The 27,507-nt window shown below is 42.5% G+C and overlaps 1 protein-coding gene across 6 annotated transcripts in view; it reads right to left on the reverse strand.

Annotated features, from left to right (window-relative positions):
- The window catches only part of ECI2 (enoyl-CoA delta isomerase 2), a 65,604-nt gene that overhangs the window by 27,101 nt on the left and 10,996 nt on the right, over positions 1–27,507 (reverse strand). For 3 of the 6 annotated variants that reach the window (XM_050940164.1, XM_050940160.1, XM_050940165.1), the window contains exon 2: positions 1,385–1,547. In XM_050940164.1, the coding sequence (XP_050796121.1) occupies positions 1,385–1,492 (108 nt within the window). In that variant the 5' untranslated portion in view covers positions 1,493–1,547. Of the gene's footprint in view, positions 1–1,384; positions 1,551–1,743; positions 1,815–2,139; positions 2,184–27,507 lie in introns of those variants that run through there. The other 3 variants (XM_050940161.1, XM_050940163.1, XM_050940159.1) reach the window with 3 other exon arrangements.

Consider the following 27,507-nt stretch of genomic DNA (forward strand, 5'->3'; position numbering starts at 1 on the left):
CAACATTTATAGTTGAATTCTGCTCAGCCAGTTTTCAGTCTAAGACTTCTATGGGAGCGGTCCATGGACCATAGGATCCGCACCTCTATTTGAATTTTTTTAGGGGTCCACAAAGAAAGAAAGAAAAAGGTTGAAAACCACTGCTCCATACCATTACAAAGACATTCTCTCTCCCACCCCCCGACTATAGAGGGTTTGCATAATGCCCTCTGTAACATTGTCCACTTTAAGCCTTAGTAATAAATAATACAATGGGTTGAAACCCAAGTTCCCTCTAAGCTGCTTGACTGTGCCGAAGCCTATCAAGTACCATGCAGGCACTCAGGGCTGCGGCAGGGAGGCGCAAAGGCGCTTCTCCCGCAGTTCCAGCCCCAGATCTACCATGGCTGGGCAGAGGCGGGGAGAGATGCTCTCCCGTCGCTCCAGCCTCGGAGCTGCTGTAGCTGGGGAGAGGCGGGGAGAGACGCTCTCCCGCAGCTTCAGTCCCAGAGCTGCTGCAGCCGGAGAGAGGCACTTCTCCCACCTAGCCAAGGTGCTGCTGCGATGAGAGAGGACTGGGGGAAATCTTCTCTCCCTGCCACAGCCCTGGGGCAGCCTGTACCCCAAATCCCTCATCCCCAGCCCTCACCCGGAGCCTGCACCCCCAGCTGGAGCCTTCACCCCCCCACAACCCAACCCTCTGCCCATGCCCTGAACCCCCTACTGTACCCTGAACCCCCCATCCCTGGCTCCACCCTTGATCCTGCACCCCCAGCTGGAGTCCTCACTCCCCGCATCCCAGCCCTAAGCCTACTCCCACACTCCAAACCCCTCAGCCCCACCCCCACCGCACATCACCTCCATATTGGTGCACATAACAAAATTCACTCTGCACATGCATGGGAAAAATTAGAGGGAACATTGGTTGAAACTATAATCATTTCACACACACTAAGTGGTGGATTAATTTTGAGTAATTTTTTAACTCAGAAATAAATTCTGTAGGAATACAGGCCCTGTACACACTGCTAAAAGGGAGTGAATTGGATTCAATTTCTTCTTGTGCATTGACAATTCCACGCACACTCCCAGTCCAAATCAGGCACACCTCACACCACACTGAAGGTAATGGAATAGTACAGGCGTCACTGAGGGCATAATATGAATCACAAACCAGTTACCAGTGATTATGCATGAGGAGAGAAGAACTCAGCTTGACTCTCAGAGCTCAGGCTGAGTTGACAGAGCTGTCATTTATTAAAAAACAATTAAAAAGCATTTTTGAAATGCAATGAAGTTGCTCAGACACAAAATGTACAACCCTAGAATGCCTTTTTAAGAAGATTTCTTTTACAGTCACTTTTCAGACTATAGCCACAATTTAAACAAAAATTATCTGACCTACCTGTTTAAACAATGCGTAGAGCTTCAACTTCTCTTCATTACCAGGGTCCTCCTTCAAAAGCTTCAGCTGATCTTTAGCCTTTTCAAAATCTTCCTGACTGACTTGCATGGCAGCTCCAGTCGTATGCAGATGAATTACAGGAAAACAGGCAGCATGCCCTGTCCTACTATAAGGAAAACAAATGTCCATTTAGAGCTAGCTGTTTAGTCTGCTGTAACTATAAATGTTGTTTTTCAAGATGTTTAATGTTTGCCTTTCTTTAAAAAAATATTCACAGGGTCACAACTAAATGTTTAAAAAACAACAACTCAGTAAATAAATACAAAAAGAAGTTACAAAAATCACTGTAACTAATTAACCTTTGAACAACTAGTACAGGCAAGTCGCATCTCAGGCGCATTTGACATGCACGAATTCAGCTTTGCGTGGTCTGCAAAAAGAGGGGAAAAAAATAACAATGTAAAAACTGCATCTGTAGTGCAGGCAATTCCGCCCACCATTCCACTCAATGAGGGTTTCACTATACGCAGTTTTCGCTTTACGCACTAACCACGGAATGAACCCCCTGTGTAAGATGAGACTTGCCTGTACTTAATCCTTTCCTGTACATAAACTAGAGTGCCAGAGATAGGAATCAACGAGGACACTGCCAGAAGAGAAAGGGGACAGAGGGAGAAAGTTATGTGATCAGGTGCCAGTCAAGCTGCAAAATACCGATCAGTTGCACTGGTGGCAAATTAAATGTTTGTTTTTACCTATAAATCCGTAACTCCACTGATTCCATCTGTTCTGGCTGGATTGGAGAATATATTGTTAATGTGTTCAACGCTGTGTATACAGTAGAACCTCAGTTACGAACACCTGAGGAATGGAGGTCGTTTGTAACGCTGAAATATTGGTAACCCTGAACAAAACATTATGGCCATTCTTTCAAAAGTTTACAACTAAACACTGACTTACTATAGCTTTGAAACTTTACTTTGTTAAAAGCAGCAGTTTTCTTCTCCAATCTTATTTTAAATGAAACAAACATAGAAACAGTTTCCTTATCTTGTCAATTTTTTTAAAAAAACTTTACCTTTTTTTTTTTTTTTTTCCCCCCCCCAATTTTGGTAAGTTATGTTTGCCACTGTACTATAGGTGCTTTTTTTTGGTGGCTGGAGGGGGTGGGGGGAGAGGACGACAAGGGAAGGTCTCTGTTGTTGCTTGATTACGTGTACTTCCAGTTCCAAATAAGGTGTGTAGTTAGCCAGTTAGTTTGTAACGCTGAGATTTTACAGTATTTAGTTTACAAGCTATGTAAGTCTAAAAAAAGTCTATGTAAGTCTCTTGTAGTCACTGTCATTTTTTATAAATTCCTCAAGTCCAGATATATGTAACATCAAATACTGGAGTCTATTGGTCTGATTCTCCTGTAAGACGAGCGGGAATCAAGAGTAATTCCAGTGCAGGTGGTGGAGATGCACCACTCTTCTACATTGGTGTAAGAGAACAATCAGCCCCAAAATGTTCTGTTGACATTTGGGACTAGACTTGGTCAAAATATCGGTCTGAAGTTTTCCATCAAAAAATGCATTTTTTTCCGGTCACAATTGAAAAATGTTTTGCAGGAATGTATCGATTTCAATTAAATCTTTTCTGTGGAAAAAAGTGTTCATTGAAACTAATCATTTTGACTCCTTTCATTTTTGTTTTCACTTCTACATTCTAATAACTTTCACACTTTATACAGCTGATATTTTATCTATTATAATATTATCAAAAGTGTTACAAAGTTTCTGAATAAAAAATTTTCTGCATTTCTGTTCTGTGGGGGAAAAAAATGACTTTGTTCCAATTAAAGAAGGAAGCAAATTTTGAAATGTCAGTATTTCCCACAGAATGGAAATTCCATTTTCTAACCAGCTCCAGTTGGGAAATTAACAGGTAAATATTTTCCAGGTCTTAATTTAATATCATTCTTATTCATTCTGTTAGTACTTACATTACAAAAACATTCTTTTGCAGATCAGATCCATAGCAAGTAACTCACCCTTTTTTCCTATACACAGACATCAGAATCTTAAAGAAATCTAGAAATAATGCCTTTCCAGGATGTTGCACAATGCAATATCCAACTCCCTTGATTGCTATATCCATCTTATATAAAAGATATTTTGTTTTTAAGCATGACAGAAAAAAATTACAGGCAAAGCATGCAAAGAATACTATTAAAACATTGGATATAGTGCCCCATGAGATGCAGTTATAAAGCTCTAGAGTCATCTTGTACTAAAATTTATAAGGGCTGTCAGAATTTCTATTTAGCTACAGCCCTTCTGGGACACTATCATTAATGTTGGCATTATTGAATTTTAAATTTCTGGTATTTCTTTCTTTTTTGGGCCACTGAGTTTGTGCGTAGGTGGGACAACATACCCTTCATCAGTTACATGGGGAAAATGGTGACACTCAGCTTTGCCTGTTATTACAAATTGATATAACTCATAATTGGCTCCAAAAGCCTGAGTTTAAAAAAAAAAGCACCAGTAAGTCATGCAATTTGACATCAGAACCACCACATCACAGGAAGCAAAAAGAATCAAGCCTTTTATACGAGCTAATCAACACTACGGCATTTGTTAAACTGTGTGTCATGTAGTCTTTCTAATGCTAGGTAGGAAAAAAAAAAAAAAAAAAGAGTATTTGAGATTCTGTTGCAAGGTACCACACATGTATTCAGCATCAAATAAGCTTTTGGGTTTGTTAAGTTAGAAATTTTGATCCTTAATAAGTATGAGAAAGGCAGCTGAATGGCAAAGAAATAACTGAAGAACAGCAGGAGGATTCCTTCCAATAGGTCTAGACTCAGCACTACAGTCACTGGCACCCAAGTGTTACACTGAGTCCTATCTTACCCAAACACTTCAAAGTTACCAGGTAGACAGATGACTTGTATTACTATTATACCACTTTCTATCCTTTCTTTTGTTTTCCTTCCTTTCCCCTTGTGCCATTCCTTCATTATACTTTTTAAAACCTTTTCCTCCCCCACTTGTATGTCAATTTTCTGTAGACCATTTGTGATTTGGTCCCTACTATGTGCCTACTCCCCCCATGTCTCTCGAGGGAATTTTCCCATGAAGAAGTGGTTGTAACAGGGTAGCTCGCCCATAAGGGTTGGACTGCCGGGGTAGCCAATCCTGCTCAGAATGAGACACACTTGGGAGAGATCAGGGTGATTGCCCTATAGACAGCAGCAGGAGGCTACAATGAAGAGGGGAGAAACTTGGGAAAATGGTAGAGAGACTGTGGGAAAAGCTCCTGCAGGGAAGACCTTGAGGCCAATTGAACTATGACAGACCCTGACTGACAGAAGGGTTTGGGCCTGGAAACCAGAACCAGAGCGCTGAGAGTCTGAGCTTCAGCCAGATAAAGTCTGGGAGTTCTGGGCCCCCAGCTCCTATTACAGACCCTGACTGGGAGATGGGTTTGGGAGCCTGGAAGCCAAAGGCTGAGTTCTATCCAGGTGAAGCCTAAGAGACTTAGAATTGCTCTAGGAAAAAGGGCTGGGGACTCCCTACCTGAAAGGAGAGCATGAATGAACTTCAGAAGGGACAATATGCAAGGACTCTATAAATGGGACCCCAGGAGGGGAATGTTTTAATTACTGGTAGGTGGAGTTGAAGGGGCCCTGAAGAAGGGAGAAATTGGTAGCAGGACACTCCAGAGCAGTGGTCCCCAGCCTTTTCGTCTGGCGGGTGCCAGACGAAGGACCATGGCGGTGGTTGAGCATCCACTGAAATGCCGCCGAATTTCGGCAGCATTTTGGCAGATGCTCAACCGCCAGCCAGGACGCGGGTGCATTCAGATGCCCCTGCAGCACCGCGTTAGGAACCCCTGCTCCAGAGTGTTCTCTGGCCACTAGGGGGTGGTAAGTAGGTGGCTGGCCCTGTTACAATGGCCACAATCAATTCTCAAGATCTGATTGCTACTGTATTTTATAGGATTTCAGTAAAATACTATATTTTTAAAATATGCAAATGAAGACAAAAAATTAGTTATAAAAATATCTGAAGCATATAAGCAGACTTAATAATGAACCTAATCAGAAACATCAGGCCAGATCTTATATACTTTTTCTCACCCTATTGAAGTCAGCAAGATACGACTCAAGATGAATAGAGGTACCATGTGACCTGTAGAAATCAATGGCAAAATTCAATCCTGCTCACAATGGAGTAAATGTGAGCCCTAGGGAGGGAGGGAAAGCGCTTGCCTCCGCTCTTCCTTCTTATCTTTTAACACCACTATAGCATACAGAAAACTGTGTTGTTGTTTGTTTAAAGTTTTCAGCCTCTACTGTGCTTCTGCTGATAGTCAGTTCCCCCCAATTACAGTTCACTTTCTCATGCAGCAGCAATGGACTCAACATCTCAGCACAGCTGAATAAGCAGATAAGTTACCATGGAGGCTGCCCAGTCAGTAGAAACAAAGTGGGATGAGGCAGAGTAGAGTAGTAGTCTAGGATTTGAACTCACCAACCTAGACAAAGCTGTAATTTTTCACTGGCACTACTGCAAAAATACAATTTGCATTTGGCCAGTTGTATTTTCTCAACATGAAAGATCACTGTCTTTGGGCATCAATGTGAGAAACTTTAATATCCATGCTGACAATCACTTCAACTATAGTGCCTTGTCTCAGACCTGAAGTCCTCATACTCACTCTCGATCTCTTATAAACTATCCATCTTCCCACCCATTTTGACCTATCTCTGTCAAATGCCTTTTATCTTGGAAAACATTTGAACATAAAGCCTCTAATTGGGCTCACATCAGTTCTACAGCTAGTAGCATCTGTCTATCTGTCAGCATCTGACTGACACTACTTGTCACACTAACAGCATGGCAGGCCCTTCCCTCCCCTTGTAGAAGGCTGTTTAAAATAATAGCCTCCCATTATGATGTAAAACTAGCTTAACATTGGTGTAAAGAATTTTTAGATGTTTAAAAACTAAAACATTAATAAAATATTTAAATATTAACTTTTGGGGTTTTTTTGTTTTTTAAAGCAGGCTGGCCATTTGCTCAGAAACATTAAATATGTGGTCTACGTGAAATTACTCTAAGTTGGATGCACAACTGGTTGAAAGACTGTACTCAAAAAGCAGTTATCAATGGTTTACTGTCAAACTGGGAGGGTTTATCTAGTGTGGTCCCACAGGAGTCAGTCCTTAGTCTGGTACTAGAAAATATTTTAATTAATGACTTGGATAATGGAGTACAAAGGATGATTATAAAATATGCAGATGCCACCAAGCTGGGAGGGACTGCAAGCCCTCCGAAGATGTGTTTAAAATTCAAAACGACCTTGACAAATTGGAGAACTGGTCTGAATTTAACAAGATGAAATTCAATAAAGACAAGTGAAAAGTACTTCACATAGGAAGGAAAAAATCAAATGCACAAATACAAAATTGGGAGTAACTGTCTAAGTGGTAACACTGCTGAAAAGGATCTGGGGGTTATAAATGGACCACAAACTGAATGAGGAGTTAATGTGATGCAGCTGCCCCCCAAAAAAAAAGGCTAATATGATTCTGGGATATATTAACAGGAGTACTGTATAAAAGACACAAGAGGTAACTGTCCCACTCTACTTTGCACTGGTGAGACCCCAGCTGGAGTACTGTGTCTAATTCTGGGCACCACAATTTAGGAAGGATTGGACAACTTGAAAAGAATTCGGAGAAGATTGACAATAATGATAAAAAGGTTTTAAAAACCTGGCCTCTGAGGACAGGTTAAAAAAATTGGGCATGTTTAGTTTTGAGAAAAGAAAACTGAAGTGCAACCTCGTAAGTCTTCCAATATGTTATAAAGAGGATGGTGATGAATTGTTCTCCATGTCCACTGAAGATAGAACAAAAAGCAAGGGGCTTAATCTGCAGCAAAGGAGATTTAGGTTAGCTATTAAGGAAAACTTTCTAATTATAAGGGTAGTTAAGCTCTGGAATAGGCTTCCATCATAGGAAGCATTTAAAAACAAGCTGGACAAACACTTGGTCTTGCCAGAGCACAGGGGGCTGGACTTGATGACCTTCTTGAGGCCCCTCCAGGCCTACAATTCTATGATTTTCCACTCAGGGTGACTCTTCATGGTGTCCTACAAGGCTACTTGCCTGGAATGGAAGTCACCCAAGTAATTTCAAACAGCTAATGATACATGCCTAGTGCCTGCAACACACAATTTCTGGATGATTCTTGCCCATCCAGTGGAGTCACCTTGTCTAGCTTAGGTAAGTCTACAGGCACAGAGAGTATTCCCAAAACAAGAAACTATGTATCCTCCCTTATTTACACCACTAAATGCTGCAATGCAAGCATGTGGGTTAGATACACAGTATTATCATCATATACCATGTTAAGGATGATTAATAAGTCCTCTACCACTTACCTACTACTTTAGAATAAACTATGTAGCATGACTAGGGCCCTAACAAATTAATGGCCATGAAAACCGTGTCATGGACCGTGAAATGTGGCCTTCCCCCCGTGAAATCTGGTCTTTTGTGTGCTTTTACTCTATACCTGTGGTGATCGACTTGTCGATCCTTGGGACTCTCCTAGCTGATTGCGATCTGCAGCCACGATGGTGAAGCGGGGGCTGCCTGCCGTGGCCCCACGCTGCTCCCGGAAGTGGCCAGCATGACCCTGTGGTCCCAGGGAGGGGTCTACACATGTTGCTCTTGCTTGCAAGCATCACCCCCGCAGCTCCCATTGGCTGGGAAAGGGGAACTGTAGAGCCACATGATCCCCTGCTGCTCCCAGGGGCCGCAGGAGTGTGTTGATCCCTTCCAGGAACAGCATGGGCCGCAGCAGGCAGGGAGCCTGCCTTAACCTTGCTGCGCTGCTGACCGAGCTAAGTGCTGCCCAGTGGGAGGCAGCACCCAACCCTGAGCCCCTCCTGCACCCCCAGCCCCAGCCCCAGGCTCAGCCCAAAGCCCTCTCCCATACTGTGAACCTCCAGCCCCAGCCCAGATCCCGCTCCCCCTCCCAAACCCTAACCCTTTGCCCCAGCCTGGTGAAAGTGAGTGAGGGTGGGGGAAAGCAAGCAATGGAGGGAGGGGCGTGGAGTGAGCAGGGCCGGGCTTTGGGGAAGGGGTGGGGCCTTGGGGAAGATCCTGGGTTGCCCTTAAATTCAAAAAGTGATCTTGGGCATAAAAAGGTTGGAAACCACTGCCCTATAGTATACAGATTTCAAGGGAGAGCAATGTTTCTCAAATTGGGAATCCTGACCCAAAAGGGGACCATGGGGGGGAAGGTCACAAGGGGGGTGGTCACAGTATTGCCACCCTTACTTCTGCACTGCCTTCAGAGTTGGGTGGCTGGAGAGCAGCAGCTGTTGGCTGGTCACCAAGCTTTGAAGGCAGTGGCCTGTCAGCAGCAGTGCAGAAGTAGGTGTGGTATTGCCACCCTTACTTCTGTGCTGCTGCCCTTAGAGCTGGATGGCCAGAGAGTGGTGGCTGCTGACTGAGGACCCAGCTCTGCAGGCAGCAGTGCAGAAGTAAGGGTGTCAATACCATACCATGCCATCCTTACTTCTGCGCTGCTGCTGATGGCGGCTCTGCCTTCAGCACTGGGCTTCTGTCCAGCAGCCATCGCTCTCCAGCTGCCCAGCTATGAAGGCAGCACTGCCACCAGCAGCAGTGCAGAAGTAAAGGCAGCAGTACCGCAATCCCCCCTACAATAACCTTGCAACTCCCCTCTCCCCCAACTCCTTTTTGGGTCAGGACTCCTATAACTACAACACTGTGAAATTTCAGATTTAAAAAGCTGAAAGCATGAAATTTACAATTTTGAAAATCCTATGACCGTGAAATTGACCAAAATGAACCGTGTGTTTGGTAGGGCCCTATGTACAAATTATTAGTTATGTGCTACGTAGAGGAGGAAGAGGAGGAGATCGACAATCGAATGGGAATATTTCTCTTATCAAATAGCTACGTGTGTTCTGACCTTTGTTTTAAAGTCTCTTTCTGGGACTAGGTATAAGTGGTGGCACAGTACAACAGTGACGAGTATAAGGTCAATGTCTGTCCAAGAAGGCATACAATCTACCCTAGGTAGCCCATAAGTTTCTAATCTACCATGCTCTGAATAATGTAATTACTTTTTGGGAAGAAAAATTGCATGCTGCTTTCAGGGACATTTACAGAGACATTAATTGAAGCTTGCTTCATAGAAGAGTTATAATAACTAACAAGTAGATTTCCAAGGCCTAAGAAAAAAATAAGAGGGACAGCCTCAATTATTTCTGGTTGGTTTTTTTGTTTGCTTGTTTTGGGTTTTTTTGAGTTCTGAGTCAGTTTAGAACAGGCAGTCTGACAACTGATTCTGTACTAAGAAGCAGTCACTCAATTTTTTGTTTTCTAGAAAATACCCAAATACTTAACTGCTATGCAAATTAAGTATATAAACAAACTCCATTTAGTGATTTGGATATCAGGAGACACATTTTGGAGAAAGTGTGTATTAAGATTCTATTGCACAAGTCTCTTTCTCTGGAGGGTTTTGTTTCCCAATAATACGTTCTCTTTTCAACTGAATATCTCAGAGTTGCCATTAAACCAAATATAAGACCATCAAACATATACACATTCTTTCTCTGAGAGAATGTCTTTTCCTTACACAATCCAAAATCCTGAAGACAGATCATGTTCCACGGGCTTTTAGTTTTGGTAGCAATAGAAAAATTCTATTTCAGAGATATAGCACTTACAAACTGCATCTCCATTTTGTCTTGCCAAGCTGAATGCGACAAGGTGCTACAGTCATTTGTATGTTAGTTGCATTGAGCTTTTGCCCTGCATCTCTTAACACATGGCATTGGTGAGTAAGTGGGGAAAACTAGTCTTCATAATATGGTAACTACTTTTTCAGTCTTTTCCTGCTGCGCTTGTACTGTGTTTGTGACAATGCATCATAAAATATGCCAATACTCCAGGCTACCAACCACAATTGTAATTTTCTAAAGGCTACAAGGGTGTTAACTCAGTCCAGAGAGTGTTCAAAAGGCCTGCCACAGCATGAGCAACTACTTGACTGAAAAACTGCTGGCAAATTGAAAAAAAAAAGGAATAATTATCTGCATGGGAGTTCCATACTAGCAACTCTCCCTGCTGCGAGTACAGAACCTGAACCGTGAACACAGAGCATCTCAGAAGCTGCTAACATGGCCCACTTCCTACCTGCTTGGCAGAGCTACCAGTGATGAGGGGTTATGCTTCCTAGTGCTGTAGGAGTTGAGCATTTTTTTAAAATGTCTTTGTTTCTTCCCTCCCATTCCTCTCTTTCCTCCAGGAGTTATTGTGAGGTCAGAGGAGAAGAAAAGGGAACTAGGGGAAGTATCATGCTCTCACCACCTCAGCATCAATTTGTTTGCTCAGGAGAGACAAAAAGACTAAGGTTACACTACCACTTATGTTGGTGTATGTCGCTCAGGGTGTGAATAACCCCCCCAAGTGACATAAGTTACACCGATCTAAGCACTGCTGGTGTCGACAGTGCGATGTTGACGAGAGAAGCTTTCCTGCTGACACAGCTATCACCACTCATTGGGGTGGATTAATTAAATTGACAAGAGAGCTCTCTCCTGTCAGCTTAGAGCAGTACAGTAGATTCTCTAGTGTAGAACTCTCTAGTGTAGCCATAGCCTGAGTGCTGGGTGGCTGCCCTAATGCAGCAATCAATTCAGAAAAGGAAGGGATGCTAGAGATTAGACTCAGGATTTAAAATAAAACTATTCCAACAGGAAAATAAAATAAAATAAATGGCTTACATGGAAAGGCAGACTCAATCTGAGAAACTGATTTCACTTTAATTTTCTAAGGCCTCATGAGTAATCAAGTGAAGCTCTAACAAAAGGATTTTAAAAATGGATTAAAAGGTTGATAACCACTTGTAAAAAGTGACAAATGACTATGAACAAATCATTAACTGTGCCTTTAATATGCAACTTTCCTGGCAGGCTAAACAGTTTTGCTAAAGCCTTTCACTATCTGCCTGCAGAATTTTGTACATTCAATACATTTACAATAGCTCTGAAGTATATTTTTGTTTAGCAATAGACATGCTGTACACACTGTCCTTGCAACAACAACAAAGCGTCATCCAGGAAAATAACACTGTTACATTTTTTGTTCTCCCAGCCAGTCTCTAACACGCCCACGAGCCACTCAGCAGTAGGGGGGAGGCCTATTACAATATTTATTGGAGACCCAATATTGAGCAGACATAACAGCACCACCTAAAATGAAAGGGCCTCACCACAAAAGCTCGAGAGATTAACCAATTAGACACTAGTTCTTCCCCTCATCCACCCTTCTCAGGTTTTGTTTTGTTTTAAAGGGAGCCACTCTATTTCTTCTAGGAGGGTAAATTCACAGCTGGATATTATAGTGCATAATCTCATTGTAGATAATCTTATCAGAAGAATAGCATGCCTGCTGGACAATCCTGTCAGTATATTCTCAAATTGAAAGGAGCGCCTCTTTTCAGCCTCTGATAAGGTTGACCTCCACACCACTCACTTGTGGCTTGTCAGAGCCCTACTCATCCTCTTTGCTTTCCCGACAGTTCCTCAGTAGTCATACGCAGCAGCCACCTCGCACATGGTCTGATGCTGTCAGGACTAAGTCACATCAAAGTTCCTCTGTTTTGGGGGTATCTAAATTACAAAACAAATAGAACAAAACCAGAAAGGAGAACTGACCGCTCCAATTCCTGGCTGGATGCAGCCCTTCTATTCAATCTGTTTTTCTAGCTAACACTCCTCTGGACTCCCTGCTTCAGATCAAGCTTCTCTCAGGGAGGCTCTGACAGCCTGCAGTCTTACTCAGCTTCCTGGCTCCAGTCAGGCTTCTCTTACCAAGTGAGAGCTGAAAATCTGCTTCCCTTCCCAGTTAGCCACCAACTGACCTGGGTTCTCCCCTTTCACCTCCACCCTCTAGACCTGACACCTACTGCAGGTGTGGCAGGACATGGCTGACTGATCCCACAGGCTCTTGTTAAGCCCTTCTTGTCCAACGTGAGGTTTGCACTCCCCATCACAGAGCTATGCAAGTTTAAGTTACATAGCAATCAGTCAAAACATCCTATTGAAAAGATTTCAGCAGGAGAGCCATTATGTTAAAAAGCAGCATTTCTCCAGCTGATTTGTTGGTTCGCAGCCATCTTGTGAATTTCTTGTCTTGTACTAGAAAATGTAGGGTGGCTACAGAACGTGTGAGAACCTTCTGCACTGCAGCTCCTGCTGTCTGAAAATGTCTGGTTGTCAGGGGCGGCTCTTGGTATTTTGCCGCCCCATGCATGGCAGGCAGGCTGCCTTCGGCAGCTTGCCTGCGGGTGGTCCCCGGTCCCGTGGTTTCGGTGGCACGCCTGCCGAAGCCCCGGGACCAGCGGACCCTCCGCAGGCATGCCGCCAAAGGCAACCTGCCTGCCGCCCTCACGGCGACCAGCAGGCCGCCCCCCCATGGCTTGCCGCCCCAGGCACGCGCTTGGCGTGCGGGTGCCTGGAGCCGCCCCTGCTTGTGTACCTGCCTTCCCAACTCTCCCACCTCTTATGAAATCACTTCTTCTCTCCCTCTTAAAATTCTTTCCGCTATTATGTTTATCTAAAGCATTTTAGGATGCAGTCAGTATGAAAGACTCATGAAATTACATGCTCTTAATCAGAAGATGGCTGGAGCAGAGACATTGACTGGTACTAAACCCCTGACAAAACCTGTTCCTTTAGACTTCACCAACCAATATACAGTATAGCTTTCGCACAATGGTGATGTGTGGAAGGAGGGAACGTTTAACCATTGCTAAGTGATTGACATAGCTTTTCAGTGACTAGCATCACATAAGACAAAGACCTCGTCTTCACTATATTTAAAAAAAAGGTGTGTTCTTAACGCTTAGTAGCTAATTTTAATGTGCTTGTGGTAAAATCCTAGAGAAGACACAGTACATTGTAGTTTTTGTATGAGTTAGAAGATAAAGACTATGGGGGATCCTAAGGTTTAATATTTCTTCTAACTGAAATTTAGGTCTCCTATACCCATGGTCCCTTAACATTTTACACTATTATACTGTCTTAGCATGTAAAATAGACAATATAATGATGTGTCTCTTGGCAGACCAAAGTGCAGCTTCACCATTTTTAAGGGTGAATTGATCAGCTGCATTTGATAGTTTTCAGATCCAAAGAATAGTTAATAAAGATTGAGATATAGGTTAGTATTAGAGTCAAAATGGGACTATCATATATAATGTGCACTTATTAATATTCTTTAATCACAGCTGTTGCAAAGGAAACTGTAATTATTCCCTTCATCACTTTGTATCCCCACAAAAGCCTTCTCTTACACAATTCAAAGTGAACTGGAAAAGAATGAGAATATTATTGACTAAAACTAAAAGGCAAAGGATATTCTGTTATTTCTTTTATAAGATGCACTTTAGGCAGGTTGCAGAGTTTCTGAATGTAGATACTTTAAAAATTATTTGCATGAAAAAATTACAAACATGAAAATTGGTAGAATAATAGAATGTTGTTGCCACAAAAAGATTTGGAAGAGCCAACTCTGACAAGTTGCTAGGTAATAGTGTCCTGTCATCTACTTTTAACTCAACAACCAGCTAGAGGTTTGTGCGAGTATATATTTGAATTTGATACTCTTCAAATACTGCTTATGCTAGAAATCTGAACCATTGATGAAAATGGTTTTCATGGCAACAATATCCCTGAACTGGTATTGAAAATGGCTTGATTACTAATGTAGATAGGAAAAAAAATATTGTCATTTCATTTTAGATAGCAAATCTCAATTACATGTCTACACTGGGTTAATTTACATACATTAAAAAAAGCCCCCAAAAACCTCAGTGCGTCCAGTTCAGTTCCATTAAACTTCCTTTCAACAACTTTAACTAAAATGGTCGTGAAAATTGTTCCAGATGCTGAAGCCTTGTGAATTCACCTCTCTTTTCCTACCCTTCAGTTTTAAAAAACACATTTACATCCTAACTACCCTCCTGTTAACATTTATCACATAACCAGATGCTTTTTAGGATAGCAAAACTATTTCAGAACCAGCTAAAGATCTAGGACTAAAAAAAAATAACTCTCTCAGTTTTGTCAATGAATTTCAATAAATACTTGCTTCAAAGCTCATTAATTGTAACAGAAAGGTACTTTTCAATCCATGTTCCAAAACAGATACCTAACTATATAATAATTGTCAGTTATAAAAGGCCAGTTCAGCTACAGAGTTGATGAGATCGCTGTTTTGTTTTTCATTGTTTTCATTTGATTTTTAACTGTTACAGGACAATTATTTCCTATAGATATATACACAAACAGCATATTCTCCTGTGCTTCCATATGGATCTAATTTATTAATTTTTTTTGTCTGGACAGTAGGTCCGTAATATGGCCTTCACTTTTTGTTTAAGCATGCAAACATAAACAGACTTTTTGCAAACTTGCAGATCCAGTGGAACAGAATGTAACAGTTCAGTTAAGATAAATTAATGTTAGTACTGTTGCAGAAAATCTACCATAGTTTGGCCTCACTAACAGATTTTAACTATTTGTCTCCTTCTGTAGTGCACTGCTGCAGAATTGTTAGGCTAAATATTCAAATGACAGTAGGCAAATCTTGCTGCCCAGTGATCATGTTACCACCTGAGCTGGAACAAGGGCTGTACCAGTGGAAAGGATTGTGCCCAAACTAGGAAGGTATCCAGTCTGTGATAGACGCTTATTGAAATATCTGAAGGGGAGATTATCTGTATTCAGTTTTCTTACTGTATTAGGCACAGACTTGCGTGTTTTGTTTTATTTTATTTTGCTTGCTAATTCACTTTGTTCTGTCTGTTACTACATGGAACCACTTAAATCTTACTTTTTGTATTTAATAAAATCACTTTTCACTTATTATTTAGCCCAGAGTATGTATTAATACCAGGGGTAGGGAGGAGCAAACAGCTGTGCATCTCTCTCTCTCAGTGTTATAGAGGGCGAACAATTTAGGAGTTTACCCTGTATAAGCTTTATGGATTTATTTGGGGTTTGGAGCCCATTGGGAGTTGGCATCTGAGTGTTAAAGACAGGAACACTTCTTAAACTGCTTTCAGTTTAAACCTGCAGCTGTTGGGGGACGTGGTTCAGACCTGGGTCTGGGTTTGCAGCAGACGAGCGGGTCTGGCTCAAACCAGGCAGGGCACTGAACTCCCAAGCTGGCAGGGAAAGCGCGCTCAGGGGCTGTCTCAGGACATCAGTTGGCAGCCCCAAGAGGGTTTCTGTGATCCAACCTATCACACACACCATCAGCGAGTTATTTGTTGTTGTCCAACAAATTGTTTTAGGAGTCTTTAAAGCTTTCTGGAAGACACTGTTAGTCATAAAAGCCACACTACGTCCATGGTTCTGCAGAAACACACACACACACACACACGCTTCTTTGCGGGATCAGGACACACATATGCAAATTAGCTACCTAAAAAGTCTATTTGCAATCATATTAAAATGCATCTCATGTGTCACTTGACTCCTTGCTGATCTTCATTTTAAAATCAGAGGCAGGATGAATTTACATTCTCTGGAGGATTAAGCCTGGTCTTCATTTTTTTGAAAGTTAATATTAGGGTTGTTGTTGGTTTCCCTTTCCCTCCCTCCCTCCCTTTTCTTCTTCTATGAAGGAATAAACTATACCAGCTCTATTTAGGCAGTGCCAGGGGCAGGACAAGAAATAACATAAGGAGAAAGCAAATGCAGCCTACAGACAACATGAGCTTCTGGAACAACAGTATCCTAATGTGCATAATCATGTAAGAGGGCAGGAAAAAAGACAGGGAGAAAGAATATGATACTTTCTACACCAATGGTCTACTTACTCAGCTAGTAGGTGGCATAAGTTTGAAATCTTTTTTTTTGTTTTAAAGGCAATTTCTTTCTAACACTAAGCACCAGTGGCGAGGGGAGCTGTCAAGGTGAAGAAGGCGGCCTGCAGAGAAATGCTCAAAAACTGGACTCCTGATACAGCAGAGAGATACCAGCTGGCTAAGAGGGCTGAGGTGGTCATTGAAGCGAAAGCCTGGGCTTGGGTGGAGTTTGGAAAGATCATGGAGAATGACTATTGAATGGTCTCAAAAAGGTGTTCTAGCAAACTGTTCATCACCTTAGGAGGGGGTCGGCCAGACAGGCTGTTCTCAGCAAGGTGATGAAACACTGACTTAGACTGAGGAGACTGTTGAGAGGTGGAAGGAGCACTGTGAGGAACTTCTTAACCCAGTAGACATGCCCTCCTTTCAGGAGGCAGCACTGGAAACCTCCAGTGAGATTGGATCTATTACTGTTGTTGAGGTCACTATGGTGGTAAAGTGCCTTCGTAGTGGTAAGTCAGCAGTGGTGCACGAGATTCGTCCGGAGATGATGAAATTACTGGACAACACTGGAGTGTTGTGGTTTACTCACCTCTTCAATCTTATGTGGAAGGCAGGTGCAGTACCTCTGGACTGGCAAACCAGCGTGGTGGTCCTAAGCATTAAGAAAGGAGACCAGAGGGTGTGTTCCAACTATTGGAGGATGACATTCCTCAGCCTCCCCAGCAAAGCCTATGCCAAGGTGCTGGAAAGGAGGTTACACCTGTTAGTTGAACCTGGATTCAGGAGGAACAATGGGGATTCCATCCCAGCCATGGAACAATGGACCAGCTCTTTGCTCACTTGCAGATACTCGAGAGGTCGTGGGAATTTGCTAATCCGGTCTCCCTCTGTTTTGTAGGCCTGGAGAAGGCATATGACTGCATTCCCTGAGATGTCTTGTGGGATATGCTGAGGGAGTATGAGGTGCCAGTGCCGTTTTGTATGCCAACAGGTCCCTCTATTCTCCAAGTGAGAGTTGTGTTTGTATTCTTGGCAGTGAGTTCGTTCAAGGTGAGTGTTGGACTTCAACTAGGATGCATCTTGTCCCCACTTCTGTACATAATTTTCATGGACAGGATATCAAGAAACAGCCAAGCTGTGGAGTGCATCTGGTACAAGGACTCGAAGGTGGCCACCTCTGCTGTTTGCAGATGATGATGTCCTTCTTATTTCTTCAGACTGTAATCTCCGAGGTGCACTCGGACATTTCACTGCCAAGTGTGAAGAGTTGGGATGAGAATCAGCATCTCCAGATCAGAGGTCATGGCCCTCTCCCAGAAGAAAGTGCACTGCTCTCTCCAGGTGAGGGGGAAGCAGCTCTCCTTACTGGAAGAGTTCAAGTATCTAGGCATCTTGTTCACGAGTGATGGTAAGCAGGAGTGTGGGATTGATGGGCTAACTGGTGTGCCAGTGATGCAGGCACTATACCAATCCATGGTGGTAAAGCAGGAGCCCAGTTCTCATACGAAGCTTTAGGTGTACAGGTTGATCTATGTCCCTATACTCGTCTATGGTCATGAAATTTGGGTAATGACCAAAATGACGAGATCACGGGTACAAACGGTGGAAATGAGATTTCTCTGCAAGGTGGCTGGGCTTATTCCCCAAGACAGGATGAAGGACTCGGGTATTCGGGAGGGCCTCGGAGTAGGGCCACTACTCCTCCGGATAGAGCGGAGCCAGCTGAGGTGGTTCAGGCACCTAATAAGGATGCCTCCTAGGAGTCTACCTTTGGAACTCTACCAATTACATCCCATTGGGAGGAGGTCCTGAGGCCGACCCAGGACACGTTGGAGAGATAATATCTCCCAACAGGCCTGTGAATGCTGGGGAACCCATTAGGACCTGGAACCTGTTGCAGAGGAAAGGGAGGTCTGGTCCTTCCTACTCTCCATGCTGCCACCGCAACCCTCACCAGGAAAAGCAGCATAAATGAAAAAGAAGAAAGAAGCAGCAATTTCTTTCATGCTGCTCTGTTTGGAATAGCCTCCCACTCCCAATGTTCCAATACTCCCCATCCTCTTTGAAAGCCTTTTTTTCCCCTTTCAGTTTCTTTGATAACTCCTTGAGAAGATAAATTGTCCTAGTGTTTTGTACATTATGTAATCTGAGATGGTCTATAACTAAAATAAAGTGGATAGTAATTTTTAATGCTATTTATGTTTAGTTTCCAATTTAAGATCTTAAACTGTTTACAACTATCAGAGGGGTAGCCGTGTTAGTCTGGATCTGTAAAAGCAGCAAAGAATCCTGTGGCACCTTATAGACTAACAGACGTTTTGGAGCATGAGCTTTCGTAGGTGATGTCATAAACAGATAGCTAAGGGTTAATGTCTCTTACACCTGGAAAGGAGTAACCTGAAACACCGGACCAGAGGACCAATCAGGAAACAGGACTTTTTCAAATCTGGGTGGAGGGAAGCTTGTGTCCGAGTTCTTTGGTTTTTTTTTTTTTGTCTCCTGCCTGTACTCTCTCTCGGCTATGAGAGGATTTCTGTCTTCTGCCTTTCTAATCTTCTGTTTCCCAGTTGTAAGTACAAAGAGATTTTTTTTTTTGTATTTGCATGTGTGTAGTTGCTGGAGTGTTTTGAATTGTGATCTTTTTGAATAAGGCTGTTTATTCATATTTCTTTTAAGCAATTGACCCTGTATTTGTCACCTTAACACAGAGAGACCATTTTTATGTATTTTTTCTTTCTATTTATATAAAGCTTTCTTTTAAGACCTGTTGGAGTTTTTTTTTAGTGGGGAACTCCAGGGAATTGAGTCTGTAGCTCACCAGGGAATTGGTGGGAGGAAGAAGTCAGGGGGAAATCTGTGTGTGTTAGATTTACTAGCCTGACTTTGCATACCCTCTGGGTGAAGAGGGAAGTACTTGTGTTTCCAGGACTGGAAACAGGGAGGGTGGCGTCCCTCTGTTTAGACTCACGGAGCTTGCTTCTGTGTATCTCTCCAGGAACCCAGGGAGGGAACACCTGGATGGGAGAAGGGAAGGGAAATGGTTTATTCCCCTTTGTTGTGAGACTCAAGGAATTTGGGTCTTGGGGTCCCCAGGGAAGGTTTTTGGGGGGACCAGAGTGCCCCAAAACACTCTAATTTTTTGGGTGGTGGCAGCTTTACCAGGTCCAAGCTGGTAACTAAGCTTGGAGGTTTTCATGCTAGCCCCCATATTTTGGACGCTAAGGTCCAAATCTGGGAATAGGTTATGACATGGTGGCAGCGGTGGGAAAGATAGAATCCAGAAGCCAGTAGGAATATTATATTTTTCTTTTCTCTGCTAGGGGCTTTTAAGCAGAGAGAAACAGTTTGGTTTTAAAAGGAACCAGAGAGATTTTTTTTTCTCTGCTCTCTCTTGCAGTTTCTGGCTTGCATATTAAGCAAGGAACCATTAAGCTGTGACAAACAGGTCTTTTGTCAGACAATAGCACTCCCATTAGGAGGCAATTACCAGCACAATATACATGCAAATAAAGTGGTTTTTCTGGTTTACTTTACATTTAAAAGATTAGCTAGAGGAAGAAAGGGAAAAAGGCACGGTTGCTAGGCAGACCCCAGGAGGCAACAGAGAAGCTGCAGTTCAGAAGATAAACACCGGAGGGCACCCCAAAAAAAAAAAAAAACAAACAACAAAGAACTCAGACACAAACTTCCCTCCACCCAGATTTGAAAAAGTCTTGTTTCCTGATTGGTCCTCTGGTCAGGTGTTTCAGGTTACTCCTTTCCAGGTGTAAGAGACATTAACCCTTAGCTATCTGTTTATGACAGGTGAATACCCACTTCGTCAGATGCATGTAGTGGAAATTTCCAGGGGCAGGTATATATATATATATGCAGGCAAGCTAGAGACAATGAGGTAGTTCAATCAGGGAGGATGAGGCCCTCTTCTAGCACTTGAGGTATGAAAACCAAGGGAGGAGAAACTGGTTTTGTAATTGGCAAGCCATTCACAGTCTTTGTTTAATCTCGAGCTGATGGTGTCAAATTTGCAGATGAACTGAAGCTCAGCAGTTTCTCTTTGAAGTCTGGTCCTGAAGTTTTTTTGCTGCAGGATGGCCACCTTAAGGTCTGCTATAGTATGGCCAGGGAGGTTGAAGTGTTCTCCTACAGGTTTTTGTATATTGCCATTCCTAATATCTGATTTGTGTCCGTTTATCCTTTTCCGTAGCGACTGTCCAGTTTGGCCGATGAACATAGCAGAGGGGCATTGCTGGCATATATTACATTGGTGGACGTGCAGGTGAATGAACCGGTGATGGTGTGGCTGATCTGGTTAGGTCCTGTGATGGTGTCGCTGGTGTAGATATGTGGGCAGAGTTGGCATCAAGGTTTGTTGCATGGATTGGTTCCTGAGCTACAGTTACTATGGTGCAGTGTGCAGTTACTGGTGAGAATATGCTTCAGGTTGGCAGGTTGTCTGTGATCGAGGACTGGCCTGCCACCCAAGGCCTGTGAAAGTGTGGGATCATTGTCCAGGATGGGTTGTAGATCCCTGATGATGCGTTTACAATTAATACATGTTTTGCTTCCCCCGTCCCCAGATATGGTAACAAGCAAATCTGTGGGCTATCAAGGCATGTTTTCTGACCTGGATTTGATTATTTTTTATTATTAATCAGCTACATTAAATCAACATTGTTTACCTGTAGGAAGCCTGCTTAGAGAGCTGTGTTAAATGAAGGCAAAAGTCCTGCTGATCACAGAATTTGCATGCTCTCAATTTCCCCCCATATCTTAAGATGTTCAATCTGCATACTTCAGTTAATTTTTCACACAGCTTGGTAAGAAAAACTTACAATTTAATGGGCAAGCTACATGAATGACTATACTTTACAGGGCAAAACGCTCTCCTCCCTAATTTAGCTATATACTGCAGGCTCCTGAGTTTGTACATTTTACTGATTAAGGTGCACATTTTAGTAGCTGAACTTTCATGTTCTACTGATCAAACTTTGTATTTCCCTGGTCATGATCAAAACAAATATTTAGAGAATTGTATAATGTATTTGAAAATACATGTTTCACTACTTTGCTTATGAATTTGCTTATTGAGCACATTTAAGCTTATTGAAGAGACTCCCATTTAAATTAGAAAATTGTTTTAAGTGCTGCTATTACAGGAAGAAGTGACTAAAAATGACATCTTCTAGCTCCACATTTATTCATCAAATTTTATACTGAAGTTTGCTGCTTATCAATTTTAATAAAAACAAAACAGTAACACAGCAAATTCAATCATGCCTCTTTAAATCACGCTGGTCTTTCTTTGTCATTCATCCCCCCTAAAATGAAGATTCATAGGTGCCAAGTTGTATAGTTCCATGTAACATTTTATGCAACTTATTCAATGAGCCAATTTACATATTTGCATGTAATTTGTGCGTAACTATAAACTTCAGCATAAGAAAAATCATGTGGATGTAAAGTTGGTGAAAAGCAGTGGCTTGACTGCCTTGGTGAATGGAGTCCTCTGTTTATTATTTACAAGACAGCATTAGAATAAGCTTTTCACATACACATCAGAAGGGTCATTTCTTATGGGTGGAGTATGTGTGAGGGGGGAGTGGGAGGAAGAAGGCCTACTAAGGGTATTTCTACACTGTGAAGTTGTCAACAAAACGTTTGTCTTTTGCGGAGGGGCTTTTTTAAGTACCCGTGAAAGACAAAAGTTCTGCAGACACAGTGGCAGTGTGAACATGGCTTTGTCGGCAGGAGCATTCTCCTGCAGACAAAGCTAACGCTGCTTGCGGAGCTGGAAGTATTTTGTTGGCAAAAGTGCGAACAAAGTACTGACAAAGAGCGTTTACACATGCTGACTTTTATCGACATGGCTGTGTCGATAGAGCCTTGTCGCTAAAAGCTGCGTGGTGTAGACAAGCCCTAAGATTGGCAGAGCCAGTTCAGTTTCCATGGCTCAGCTTTTCTGCTGAGTATTCTAATTAGCGCAAAGCAAGGTAGTGAGTTTGTGATGTGGGAGTGAGAACTGAGACCCGCCAAATTTCTCATATAGATTCCAAATAGCCATTAGATGGAAACAATGTTTAATTCCTACTGAATCTAGCCTAGCCTAGCTCTAACTGGTGACTTACAAATGAGAAGCTCTGTAGTTCCTTAGCAATGTAGTAAGGCCTCCAGACCCAAGTATGTACTAATGTTACACCTTCAACAGTAAGACTTGCCTTCTGGAAAGGTAAGTTTACTAATCAAGTTCTTGCTTGTGGAAGCTCCAAGAGGCTAGATCTCCCACCATGTGCTGTTTTCCTGCAAACAAAGTCTACAGTCAAAGTTGCCACCCTGTTCAGCTGCCATTAATCAAAAAGTAAATATGCAACCTTTTCAGCCCCCTTGTGCATATTATGATACAGTCTTAAATTACATGTTCACACACTATTGTTTGCCCAGCCCTCCTGTGATGGGACATCCACCCCATACCAGCATGTAAAGGGTGAACAGACCCTAGGGAGGCTGCACAGGAATCAGCCAATAGTTGAGAAGCTGTGAAGAACAGCCAATCCAGGCCCAGCAGGCCCATATAAGAGGAACCACAGGGGAGAACAGGATCAGTTGCTGCTGGGAGCCTAGGCAATGAGGACTGTGTCCCTAGCAGGCTAAAAAAAAGGAGCGGAGGAACAAGAGAGAGTTCCTGGTAGACTGCAGGAACTGAGCAGCTGAGTGTCCTGAGGCAAGGGCGAAGAAGGTGCTGGGGCCATGGGGAATCACAGCAGGAGGCTGCTATTCACAGGGTCTCTGGGCTGTGACGCAGAGTAGTGGGTGGGGCAGGGTCCCTCTTCCCCCCATTCACCACTGAAGAAGTGGCATGATTATTGGACTCAGATACTAACCCAGGGGTAGGCAACCTATGGCACAGGTGCCAAAGTTGGCATATGAGCTGATTTTCAGTGGCACTCACACTGCCTGGGTCCTGACCACCAGTCCGGGGCGCTCTGCACTTTAATTTAATTTTAAATGAAGCTTCTTAAACATTTTAAAAGCCTTATTTACTTTACATACAACCACAGTTTAGTTATATATCATAGACTTTAAGAAAGAGACCTTCTAAAAACGTTGAAATGTATTACTGGCACGCAAAACCTTAAATTAGAGTGAATAAATGAAGACTCGGCACACCACTTCTGAAAGGTTGCCAACCCCTGCACTAACCCCTGGAAGTGGAAGGCACACAGATGATGACACAGCTGTAGGGCTGAGTCACAAAGAGGGTGCTGTGGCTCCTGAGGTTGTGAGAGGTGCTACAGACAGATGCAGTGACAGTGCGCAAGCCACAGACGGGGGTGCTGGCCTCAAGCTAATCCTCAGAGTGACCAAGAGGAGGCGCCAGTCCCGCGGTGAGTGATGCACCCCATGACACTCCTCACCTTATTTAGAGAATGGATAGCTATTTGATATTTCTTTTTATCCTCAACACTGAATGTGTGGCCCCAGGCTTTATTTAATGCACACCATCCAAACCCTGCATTGAATACAAAATTATTAAATTTGCACTAGTGTTTCTCTGATGTTCTCATAGTATGAGTACTTCACAAACATTAATTCATTTATCTTCACAACACTTCTTCTTATCTTCTGTGGGATTAAGTGGTGTTATTATCCCCATTTTACAGCTGTGGAATCGACGCGAAATTAAGGTCAAAAGTATCCACTAAATTTTGGTGCCCAATTTGAGACATCCAAAGACTGACTTTTCAGAGTATTTAGCATTTTTACAGCACTATACATGTTCAAAGCATAGCTCAAATCAACTTCAGTTGAAGTTCTAAGTGCTCAGCACATGTGCAAATCCGGTCTCGTGTCTCCCAGCGGGAACCCAGAAAATGAGGAACACACACAGGCCAACTGTGAAAACTGAGATGCAGTTAACTGACTTGCCTAGCACTTTGTGGCAGAAGCAGGGATACAATCCAATTCTCCTGGGTGGTACTCAGCTGCTTTTTCCATAAGACTATTTGTATTCTTCCAGCAATCCTCTGTCTCCGTAGGATCCCTGCCTCTTCCATCTTCTGCAACAAATGAGGCAGGGGTCCTACAGACAAAAGTTTACTTCACTACACAACTCTGATTCATTTCCTAAGCACCATCCATTTTATGTACAAATGAGACAGCTATCCTCTGGAAAAAAATAGTATGTGATAAGTAAAGACTATATCATAATGCATATGCCCAAGAGGGTAACATTAAAGATACACAGGCACCCTTAATTTTGGCATTTCCTAACTTCTGAATGCTTCACTTTGCAACCTTACTATCGTTAAAAACATACTTTTTCGTATGTACTTTCCTAGTTTAAAAAACAATAAAAACACACACACACACACACACACGCGCGCGCAGAAAGATTTAAAACAAAACAACACAACACAACCTAGGAATTCTACCTCATGTAGCCATATTTACCCTCAACTTTGGTCATAAGCAGGTCCATTTGGACCTTTAGATCCATAGCACACAATCTTCTACCATTTGTACTAACAGAGTAAATGGCAGCAATAGGAGATCATTATCTTCTGAACACTAATCACTGGGAAAGAGGGGGAGATGCCTAATTTGCTATTGGGATTCACTGCTATTTGTTGACAGCAAAGAAATGTAGCTGAGGACTCCTAGGTTCAATTCCAAATTCTGTGAGGGAGTGCGTCGTATCCATGGTTATAGACTCTTCTGTCCTCCACTCTGTCTATCCACCATCACCACTCTGCATTTCTGACAATAACTATTATATAGGGAACTGCAATCTAATGTACAGAATGACTTGCAAAATGCAAAACCCCAGTGAACGCATGATCAAATGGTTTGGTTTTTTTTAAATTCAAGATAAATGCGCACACATATACAAAAGCAGAAAGACAGCAACACACAGAGGAGGCACAGTGAATATTCAGAAGAGACTGAAAACCACCTGCAATTCACATTCTAATAGAATACTTGGGCACAAAATATTGGTATGTGAAATAAATATACTTACTTCATACTATTCCTTGTAATTAAGGAAAACAATCCAGGCAAAAAGAAAATGGAGGAGAAGAATGAATAGCAGTCAGGGGAAAGAAAGAGAAACTAATAAGAAAACAAAACTGACGTCAGTTTTTTTTTAAGCAAATCAATTGAATTAGTTTTAAAAAAGCTAAAACACCAGAAACAATTAAACTTAAAGTCTCCCCCAGCTCATTTGCTAATAATGCAAATGACAACTGCATTCCTTCAATCAACTTGTGTCCTTTGTTACAGATGAGCAACCTCACAATGGTCAGAGAGATTGCATGGGCTAACAAACAGCATGACTGTCTGACTCTCAAATCCTAAACTACATCAGTCTGGGCCTCCTGCTTGGAAGTATCCAAAAATAGCAGCTTACAGACCATTCACCACTTGGGAGAAAGTGAAACAGATATTTCTAAAACTTGTTTTGAAAGTATGTTTTTAAGACAGATTCTGAGAATAAAGGATGAAGACTATTAGTACAGCACTTTGAGCCCGATTCCACCCTTCTCATCTACATCCTGCATTCCCACTAAGGGAATGTCGACACTAGAGGTGTAATTATACCCCACTTGCTCTGATTCAGCTACCTCATGTGAAAAACAGAAGTGTAGTCACAGCAGCACAAGCAGCAGGAGACGCTAGCCACCTGTATATCTACCTAGGATCACACTTGGGGAAGCCAGGTCATCCTGCTCATCACACTGATGTGGCTACACCTCTTTTTTCAGTGTACTAGTTCAATCAAAGCAAGTACAGGTATGTCTGCTTTAGCTGGAAATTACACGGTCCAACTCCAGTGTATTATACAAACCCTTATTATGGTCGCATATTTAGAACAACAACTTCTTAAATAACCCACAATCTCCCGCATCCCATGCCAGCTGATCAAATAATTGTTCCTATCAATGTTCATAATATAGTTTAGAGAAGTGCTTCCTCAAAGCCAGTCTGCTGTTTGTTGAGGGAAAGCCCCTGGCAGTCCGGGACGGTCTGTTTACCTGCCGCATCCGCAGGTTTGGCCGATCGCGGCTCCCACTAGCTGTAGTTCGCCGTCCCAGGCCAATGAGGGCCGCGGGAATCGGTGCAGGCCGAGGGATGTGCTGGCAGCCCTTCCCACAGCCCTTATTGGCCTGGAACGGTGAACTGCAGCCAGTGGGAGCCACGATCCGCCGAACCTGCGGAAGAGGCAGGTAAACAAACCGGTCCGGACCGCCAGGGGCGTTCCCTGAACAAGAAGCGGCCTGACTTTGAGAAGCACTGGTTTAGAGTAATTAAAATCATGTTCTTCAACTAAGAATAAAGTTTGAAAGTTTGTAAAATAAAAATCCAAGAACAATCTTGCCTACACAATCTCTTCTGCCTTCTCTCTGCCTGGTACATATTCTCAAACCCAAATCCTCATTAAAATTATATTTGACTGTACTATATGGGACTGTTTTGCTAATGATGGACGTATAATTGAAATTCTTTGCTCAGAAATTGATATTTTGAGAGCCTGGACTATCTCCCAACATATGAAATATACAAGGACATTTAAACCACTATTTATAGAGAACAAGAGTATACTCATGGTTCCTCAAGGTTTTTCCATCTTAAAATAAGCAACTGAAACATAATATTAGATAAGGAGTCATGGCTACACATTTGAACCCCAATTCTGCAAACACTTATGTATATGCTTAACGTCACACATGCAAGTAGTCCCACTGACTTTGACTGAAGTCATAGCAAATTTCCCCCCATCCCCACTCCTGCTCCTTCTTCAAAAAAACATGAAATTGCCAAAACAGCTCTCCAACTGTCAGTACCCTATGCATTTATGGCTCCGCACAAGTTGAATACATTAGACAAGGAGAGCTTTTTGGAAGAACAGAGAAAGATAAATGCTTTACTCATCTAATGACCATCCCTGCTTTATGAAAACGCATCATATATAGAGATGTGCTGTGTAATTCTGCTTATGTATTTCATTACAATTTTAAGATGACTCATAGTTTGTGCTCCATCCTTGGAATGGGATAAAGTGGCTATGTAGCTGTTTTTACATTTAGAGTCACGTAGTGACATAATTAAACTTTGGATCAAATCTGCCCTGATGTTTGTCTGGGGACATACAGTGGCACTTAATTTTGGTATTTTGATATGCCTTGTCATGAAGGCTCTGTTTAAAAA

This window comes from Gopherus flavomarginatus, chromosome 2 (assembly GCF_025201925.1).
Source record: "Gopherus flavomarginatus isolate rGopFla2 chromosome 2, rGopFla2.mat.asm, whole genome shotgun sequence".
Lineage (NCBI taxonomy): Eukaryota > Metazoa > Chordata > Testudines > Testudinidae > Gopherus > Gopherus flavomarginatus.